At 49.4% G+C, this 9,644-nt stretch overlaps 1 protein-coding gene across 2 annotated transcripts in view; it reads right to left on the reverse strand.

Moving 5' to 3' along the window:
* The window catches only part of Peli2 (pellino E3 ubiquitin protein ligase family member 2), a 145,686-nt gene extending 137,344 nt beyond the window's left edge, over positions 1-8,342 (reverse strand). For both annotated transcript variants that reach the window (XM_075949337.1, XM_075949336.1), the window contains exon 1: positions 7,906-8,342. In XM_075949337.1, the coding sequence (XP_075805452.1) occupies positions 7,906-7,982 (77 nt within the window). In that variant the 5' untranslated portion in view covers positions 7,983-8,342. The remainder of the gene's footprint in view (positions 1-7,905) is intronic.
* Between the last annotated feature and the right edge of the window lie 1,302 nt (positions 8,343-9,644).

Here is a 9,644-nt window from a genome sequence, read left to right on the forward strand (position 1 = left end):
CCTTATGCTACATGCCAGTACACATCACAGCCGTTTGTTACATGCCAGCATGCATCACAGCGTTTTGCTACATGCCAGTATGCATCACAGCCTTTCACTACATGCTATAACGCATCACAGCCTTTTGCTATATGCCAGCACGCATTACAACCTTTTGCTACATGCCAGCACGCATTACAACCTTTTGCTACATGCCAGCACGCATTACAACCTTTTGCTACATGCCAGCACGCATTACAACCTTTTGCTACATGCCAGCACGCATTACAACCTTTTGCTACATGCCAGCATGCACGCATCACAGCCTTCTGCTCTTCCTGGTTATGCTGGAAGCTCTGCAGCAAGGACTAAGTCTATCCTGTACATCTGAGTACCAAGCATGGCTTCTAACAATATTTGAAGATACTCAAATATCTGGAGGATAAATAAACTTGGCTTCAGTGACAGCTGGTCCCTGAGGGGATGTGACAAGAATATCCGGCAGCTCACCAGGGTGGGAATCCTGCCTGCCTTATTTTCTAGCTGCATTCCCGGGGTCTGGGAGGGTAGACACCCAATAAATATTTGTTGAAAGAATAAATTCCTGGCTTGCCTGATGGAGCTCCACCCCTCCTCTCCCACTTGAGGAAACATATAACAATGCATATATGGTGGAAACATGGCATCATTAAAGAGATATCACTGAATCAATTGGAAGAGCCGCTCTTTATTGCTTCTCATAAGTAACTAGACACACCCCCAGGCTCATCACCACACAGGATAGCCACACCCCCAGACCCATCATCACACAGGACAGCCACACCCCCAGACCCATCATCACACAGAATAGCCACACCCCCAGACCCATCATCACACAGGAGGTGGCTGAGAGAATGGTGTGGAATAGCTGATTTTGCAAAACTAGGGCATATGGAGCACATTCTGAGTTTGTAATTACGTTTTCCAGAAAATGACAATAAATTCCATAAGAACTTGTAAGTCAATCATTTAACCTTCATTTTCCTTTAATGAAACAGGTCTCTGCACACCCCAGGAGAATCCTTTAATTAAATCACGGGCAGTAGCAATTCCTTTCCGTGGGTATTTTTCTCCCACGCCAATGCTCATGTGTTGCTGTTACGGTCACTTAAAGCCAACCTACAACTCTACGTCATCACTTCAGGGAGGTCACAACCCCTGTACACAGCCCAAGGTGCCATACCATTCTCCCTCAATGGGTTGAATGCCATGTCTCGTTTTGTTTCATTTTGTCTATGTTTTATTTTTTGGATAAATACATACTGTAAAGTCAATGGACCCTGAATCAATCTGGTTTTATTTTGTTTATACAGAGCATCTTGAAATAATAATCACATAACTACATTCCAAATAAAAAGTCCTAATAAAGTTTCCAGTCTTGGCATGTTAAAGAAACAAATCCCAAAAAAAGCCAGACTGGCAACCCCAAAGCCACACAGACAGCCACACACACCAAACAAGGCTAAAGTTAGCAAAGGAAAACAAAGCAACCCAAAGCCAGTAACACCATGATCCATATTAGCCTGCAGACACTCATCCACAAAAGGCACTCACCCACAGAAGGCACTCACCCGCAGACAGACTGGCCATAGCTCTCCACATCGCTCACCAGGCTGAGTGGCAGCAAAGATTCTGTTTATTTTAAAACAGTCAATGATCTTTTAGTCTACAAAATACAATGCTTGACATCTTTGGGCTCAAATTAGAGTGAGCAACTTTAAAGGGGGAAACGTACAGTAAATGATCCTGTAAGTGTCCTCCTTACTACTGGAGAGAGGCAGCCAAGGCAAGGCCAAAGAGCACAGCACAGAAAGCACACGTGAATTAGAGCTTTTATAAATAAATAAAAGTCCATAATGTGGTCAAGCAACAGAGCCCTTCGTCTCACCTCACAGAAAAGCTGCCGATCAAAGGAGAAGCAGGCACCTGCCCAAGGGCTTCATTTCTAGTAACAGTGAATGAGGAGCCTTGACTGCAAGGGTTTCTTAAACCTGTCTGTCTGTCTGTCTGTCTGTCTGTCTGTCTGTCTATCTATCTATCTATCTATCTACTATCTATCTACCTATTTATATCTATCTGTCTGTCTGTCTATCTATCTACCTATCTATTTTTGTGCCAAGGACCTTTTAGCAGTCTGGTGAAGCCTACTGAGCCCTCTCAGCAAAAGAATTTTGTTGTTGTTTTATTTTTGGTTTGGGGTTTTTAAGACAGGGTTTCTCTGTATAACCATCCTGGCTGTCCTGGAACTCTCTCTGTAGAGACTGGCCTCAAACTCTAAGAGATTCCCATGTTTCTGCCTCCTCCGTGCTGGGGTTAAAGGTGAGAGCCACCACCACCCAGTACAAAATGGTTTTCAATGGATAAGATACAATAAATTAGCAATGAAATTATTACTTAGTTATCAAAACAGCTTTAGACTGGAAAATAATCATAGGTGCTTCTAGGAGTCTGTGTTGAAGTGCTGCAGGGCCTTGCCCATGCTAGGCAGTAGCTTCACCACTGAGTCATACTCTCAGCCATACCTCGTGCACTATGTATTATATATGAGCAGGGTCTCCGTTAGCACAAGCTGGCCATTAGCTGAGGATGGTCACAAACTCCCGAGGATTCCACACGAGCACTACCATGACCTGCCTGCATCTGTACTCGCATTAAGACATTAAGCAGCAAATGGGCAGCAGGCCTTGCTGTTGCCTCTTCTCCTGAGTGAAATGCTATACTTCGAGTGGAGAATTGTAAAGATGAAAGAGTCCTTTCCAAATCCCAGGTGTGGCTTACCTGGATTCCATTTGTGGACCCTAGATTTAGAAGCTTTTGCTCAGAGTGTGGAAAAATGAAAGAAAAACCCGTTATTTTTGGTGACATGTCAACTCCGAACTGGAGCCTTACAAATGCACACCCATTTGACTGTGAGCTGCGGGAACCAAGAGACTGAGCAATATATTTTTATCCCCAAAACCTGATGGGCCACTCGTTAGCAAGAGAGCGCATGCTTCAGAATGACTTCAGAAGGGGCTCTGAGGCCCTGGCAGCTCAGCTAGAGTCGGTCTACAGGCAGGAAATCATGAAAGCAGAGACAGGTCCAACACAGGAGCACCCAGCCTTTCAGGAGCACTGCTTTCTTTGTGAAGGGCTAAATAATACAATTTCCTCCTTCGGTCTGTTTCAGTCTGTTTAACTTCAAAACAAGATTTTTTTCCTAAAATGTAATTACATTTATCTACTTTGGGGAATAGAGGGGCACGTGTGTGCTGCCATGCAGGTGTGGTGGGAATAGAGGGACACGTGTGTGCTGCCGTGCAGGTGTGATGTGGGAATAGAGGGACACGTGTGTGCTGCCGTGCAGGTGTGATGTGGAATAGAGGAGCACGTGTGTATTGCCGTGCAGGTGTGATGTAGGAATAGAGGGACACGTGTGTGCTGCCGTGCAGGTGTGGTGGGAATAGAGGGACACGTGTGTGCTGCTGTGCAGGTGTGATGTAGGAATAGAGGGGCACATGTGTGCTGCCGTGCAGGTGTGGTGGGAATAGAGGGGCACGTGTGTGCTGCTGTGCAGGTGTGGTGGGAATAGAGGGACACGTGTGTGCTGCCGTGCAGGTGTGGTGGGAATAGAGGGACACGTGTGTGCTGCCGTGCAGGTGTGATGGGAATAGAGGAGCATGTGTGTGCTGCCGTGCAGGTGTGGTGGGAATAGAGGGACACGTGTGTGCTGCCGTGCAGGTGTGGTGGGAATAGAGGGACACGTGTGTGCTGCCGTGCAGGTGTGATGTAGGAATAGAGGGGCACGTGTGTGCTGCCGTGCAGGTGTGGTGGGAATAGAGGAGCATGTGTGTGCTGCCGTGCAGGTGTGGTGGGAATAGAGGGACACGTGTGTGCTGCCGTGCAGGTGTGGTGGGAATAGAGGGACACGTGTGTGCTGCCGTGCAGGTGTGATGTAGGAATAGAGGGGCACGTGTGTGCTGCCGTGCAGGTGTGGTGGGAATAGAGGGGCACGTGTGTGCTGCCGTGCAGGTGTGGTAGGAATAGAGGGACACGTGTGTGCTGCTGTGCAGGTGTGATGTAGGAATAGAGGGACACGTGTGTGCTGCCGTGCAGGTGTGATGGGAATAGAGGGACACGTGTGTGCTGCCGTGCAGGTGTGATGGGAATAGAGAAGCATGTGCGTGCTGCTGTGCAGGTGTGGTGGGAATAGAGGGACACGTGTGTGCTGCCGTGCAGGTGTGGTGGGAATAGAGGGGCATGTGTGTGCTGCCGTGCAGGTGTGATGGGAATAGAGGGACACGTGTGTGCTGCCGTGCAGGTGTGGTGGGAATAGAGGGACACGTGTGTGCTGCCGTGCAGGTGTGGTGGGAATAGAGGGACACGTGTGTGCTGCCGTGCAGGTGTGGTGGGAATAGAGGGACACGTGTGTGCTGCCGTGCAGGTGTGATGGGAATAAAGGGACACGTGTGTGCTGCCGTGCAGGTGTGATGGGAATAGAGGAGCATGTGTGTGCTGCCCCTTAGATCTTGGTCTCTACTATGTGAACCCTGGGTCAAACTCAAGTTTGCCAGCCTTGATGGCGAGCACTCACACCTACTGAGCATCTCACCAGCCCCATCTCCGCCTTTCTGAAACTCAGAGCAGAAAATTTTTCCAAATCTGCATGATCTTGTATATGAAATACCAATTAGTCAAATCTGTACACTGTTACAACTTTTAAAAGTCTGTTTTGTGCATAACTACTTGAAAAAGGGCAATCATCTCACTGTCTCGTGCGGACTGTGTGTGGGTATGTGTGTGTGTGAGCGCACGCGCGCCTAAATGTGCACATACTCACAGAAGCCAATGTAAGGGTTTTCCGCTGTCACTCTCCACTTTAATTTTTGAGGCATGACCTTTCACTGAATTTGAAGCTGGCCATTTGGGCTAGACTGGCCCATCCTGAGAGCCCCTGGGATCCACGAGTCTCTGCCTCCCCAGGGTGGGGGTCACAGAGGCAGTTCTCTCCCTTTGACACAGGTTCCCATGCCTGTGCAGCAAGCACACTGAGCCCTCTCCCCACCCCAGCACTAGCTGCTTCTCTGCCGCTCTGACACTGGATGCGTGCCCATGTGAGTTCTGGCGCTATCACTTTAAGACTCACAGAATCAGCCCATTTCAGGCTATTTAGTCTTTGTTAACTATGTGTGTCCCCCATTGGTGCCAGCGGACAGAACAGAGTATATGCCAGAAAGCCTTCTTGGGGACTATCTTGATATTGCTAAAGAAACAGAGAGGTCAGAGAACAAGACTTTATTTAATCAGGGTCCCATCACACTGAATAGCTCTTAAATCCCAAACTACTTCCCCAACTTTAAAGTGATAGCCAAGTTTAAATTCTCAGCTAGCCAGGGCAGTGGTGGCACAGGCTTTTAGTTTCAGCACTGGGGAGGCAGAGGCAGGTGGATCTCAGTGAGTTGGAGGCCAGCCTGGTCTACCAAGCGAGTTCCAGGACAGCCAGGGCTATTTCACAGAGAAAACTCTGTCTCGAAAAACCAAAAACAAATAAATAAATAAAACTAAAATTCTTGGCTAAAACGAGTAACTAGATCAATCATTTCTCCGCCTTCAATTAAGTAGTGGACACAACCAAGATTTGTGACTATGAGACAATAGCTGGCTAGAATTATCAAATAATTCAAATTCCACTTCTCTGACTAGAACAAGATGACCCCATTAAAATCCTATGTGGCATTTTCTCATATTGTGCAACCTAGGACAAGAATCACAAGCATTAGAATGTAGATCTAGACCTAAATCAACTTCTCAGTTTGCTCTCCAAATTTCCCAGTAACATTTTACCATGCAATTCAGAACAGCAGCTAAAATAAAACCACTGTACTTCACAAGTAAACAAGAAATTCTAGCATTAACTAACGCAGACCATTCTTAGCCTCAATAGTAATTTCATCAAGAAAATTTCCTAGACAGTCTCTGCTCACCCATATTCATGTCCCAAAGGACCAGGCATGCAGTGATAGCGGTTTCTATTTAAATGCACTTGCTATTTCTAAAAACATTCTCTCAAGTCCAGTGGGTGGAACATAAGGCTTCATTAAAACCTAACTAGTGCTCTATTTTACATGCACTTTTAGTGTGCAAGACTCAGAAATATGAGGGGTGGGGGACAGACACAATTCAGGGATACACAATCCGGACCAGCATCTGCTACTCCCATACTTCCCCCTTAAAGAGCTCCCCTAAGCTAGCAAGAAGCAACACCCACCAATAATAGCGTGCTCCATTGTTAACCAACTTCTGCTGAAAAAGTGGCAACCCCTGAAATTTTTACCTACCCACTTACTCATCTTTCTTTCTACTTATACCTTGGTGGGCACCAAAATGGAAGTGTTCCATCTACCACCATACAATACCCAATGCCCACGACGTAGTTGGCATGTAGTAAAGAGGTGAGCGTTCTGTCTGCCTCCAACCATTAGGTAAGAAACCACTGCGCCTTCCTCCAGGAAAAGCCCAGTAAAGGGCGGTGCAGGTGCTACCGGCAATGTATTCACATAGACACTACATGACAAGTCTCTAGCATAAATCCTTTCTCTGGCTAGGCACACACAACCTCTCCAGACTCATTCTACACTACTCTGAAACATCTCAGCCGATTGCCTCAAAAGGAAATAACGAAATGGCTCTGGCACAAGTTAATCTTCTGTGTCAAATTCAGTGTTAAGCATACTCTGAAGCCAGCCACATAAACAAAACCAAACTCCACAAAATTAGGCTAGGCTGAAGTTACATAAGACAGACTAAACTGTGGCTTTCCCCTGTTACTCCTCCCTCTTCCCTGCGAACTCTGACAAGTCTCTTAAGTGCATACAATTCCCATGCAGGTGCCGAAGGCGCTCATCTGCTGAGCTTCCAAATAAGCAATGGTATTTCCAGTACCACCCCACTTGAAATGCTAGTTACAACCCGAGGAAGACTAGGAAACTGTAGACGAGTTAACTCTAGACGCTCAAGTGTTTTTAAAAATTATTTTTAAGCCGGCACTTACTTCAACGTAGTCAGCAAAACGCATTTCTCCCAAGTTGCCAGTGTCTCTGCACAGGGAGGGCTCCTCGCGTGTCTAAGCCCACCCAGCAGCGCCCGTGCCGGTCTGAATACAGATCTTTCAACCGAAGACAAAAGCGCGGGTTCCCTGGAGCTGGCACATCCAAAAGGAAAACAATCCTTCCCAGCAGCACCAAACCCAAGTTGCTCCAGCTCGGAGTTTCCTGCACTTTCCGCCTCCCCCTCCGTTTTCATTGCCCACTTTACCCTTCTTTAATCCTGCGAAGCCTCCCTCCTGGCTTATTACGGGTAAACAATAGAAATGTCACAAGGAAACTCAGGAAGTAAATGAAGTCTCTAATTGCTGCCATTTAACGATTGCAGATAATTACTATCTTCAAAATGTGGTTTCACCAACGGAGTGGGAGTCGAGGCGGGCAAGCTGGCGAGCTCCCCACCGCCGCCCCGAGGGTATCTGCAAGGCCCGGGCCCGAGGGGTACGGAGTGCCGGGGAATCCGGGAACTGTGGGTGAGGGGACCTGGGAAAACCAGGAGCCGGTCCAGGCCCTCAGCCGGGCTCACTCCGGGAGCAGAAAAGCGGAGGCCAGCCGGGCCGCCCGGGTCACAGACCGGAACAATGCGCAGCCCCCGCGGAACGCGCTTTGGGCTCCGGGACCGGGGCTCGGCGCTCGTGGTGCTCGGGAACCAGAAGCCCCCAACCGCCGCCAGCTCCCGGCTGCACCGAGCGACCCCGCACGGTGCCCAAGCACTCTCCGGGCCGCAGCACCGAGCGCCCTGGGGACCCGGGCCCGAGGGAGCGCATCCCTCCGCGACGCCCCGACGCCCGCGGCCCCAACTCACCCCAAGACCACCAGCTCCCCGTATTTCACCGGCTCCTTGTCGGAGGCGCTGGGCTCCTCCTGGCCGGGGGAAAACATGGAGCCGCGCTCGGCCGCCGCAGCCGCCTCCACCGCGATCCCCGCCGAGTCCGCGCCGCCGCTACACTCCCATCCCGAAAACGGGGTGAGCGCACCGGGGAACGGCACGGCGGCGAACGGGGCGCGGGGCGGCCAGTCCCGCGGCTGCTCCGTCGTGGCTGCGCGCGTCGCCCGCCGGCTTCCCCCTCGAGATCCGCGCTCCGCGGCCGCCGCGAGCCCGACCCGGCACGGAATGCGAGCGGCCGACCCGAGCCCCGCGGGAGGAGGAGCGCGCGCCGCCGGGGGGCCGAGCGGGCCGGGCAGGTGGGACGGCCGCGTCGCCGCCCGCGCCTCCGCGCTCCCGCGGCCCCCGCCCGCCCGCCCGCCAACCCCCGCGGCCCGCGAGCGCCCCGTGTTATGTAAACATAGAGTAAAGGGGAAGGGAAGCCCTTAAAGGGGCAGCTCTGTTTTTCTCCCCACTTCCTCCGGAAAGTTGGATTGCGGGGTCCTCCGGCCTCAGCCGCGCGCCCGGGGCTCTCTGCCCGGCCCTGGGTGGAAGCCAGGCATTTTGCTCGCCGTGTCCATGTTCACGTTGGAAGTGCTGCACACACCGACCTGGGGGTCTCTGCTTCTAAGGCCAAGCTCTTGAGGATAGCGGGGAAAACGGAAGGAATCATTAGTGAGGGGCTGGGGGAGGGACTTGGGAGGCACCAGGAGCTCCCCACCACTTCAAGGTTAAGAAGGGAGAACAGAGAAAAGAGAAGGAAGAAGAAGGAGAGAAAGAAGGAAAACAAAAAGTTAAACGTTATTTTAAATCCCTTATACGTCACTGTCCCTTCTTTTAACCCCCTAGGGAATTACCTAGGTGGACTTGTTTTTTAATGAATACAAATGTCCCTTTATTGCCATGGTTTAATCAAAGCAAGGTTTGTATTTTATGTTTTTTACGTTACTATGTCTTTAAAATATTGTAGACTGTGATAGTTTTACTGACTGCTGTTTTTCATCATAGAGGGATTTATTATTCTAGCATTTATTAAGCCCCTGCAACACGCTAGAGACGCTACATATTTTTGCCTGTCACTGCCTTCCCAGACTGTTAAATATTTAAAGAAATAAATACTGCAAAAGCTACTCGATGTATAAACAGCTAGTGTCACACACACGCGCGCGCACACACACACACACACACACACACACACACACACACACACAGGCTATGACTCTAAGAGCTATCAAAGAAATAATTGCATGGGTAGCCTTCCATTCTTCTGTTCAGTGCTGAGTGTGTATCACTCTCTGACAGGCTATTACTGTGTCATGCTTTTTGGAATTTTACTTCAGTTAGTAACTGGCTTTTTCTTCTTTTAATTGAGGCTTTAGAAATAAATTACTCCAGAGTAACAAAGCCACACTATTGATGAGCCTAAAATAAACTTTATTAAGCAATTGCCTTATTTCCGCTAATGGCAGAAATTACATATCCTCTGGAGTTTGCTCTGCTGTGAAAATGTAAAAGGTTTAAGCAGCGACCCTCCATTGGAGAGTTGAATTCTTCCTCTTCACACAGTGTTGTTAGATTTTTGTGTGATTAGTGTAGCTTTCTTTCCTCTCTGGTCCTACTTACTGTATAGATGTGACTGCCAACGGCCCTTTGAATCGTGCCATAGTTATCCACATCCC

The sequence above is a fragment of the Microtus pennsylvanicus genome, chromosome 15 (genome assembly GCF_037038515.1).
Source record: "Microtus pennsylvanicus isolate mMicPen1 chromosome 15, mMicPen1.hap1, whole genome shotgun sequence".
Taxonomy (NCBI): Eukaryota; Metazoa; Chordata; class Mammalia; order Rodentia; family Cricetidae; genus Microtus; species Microtus pennsylvanicus.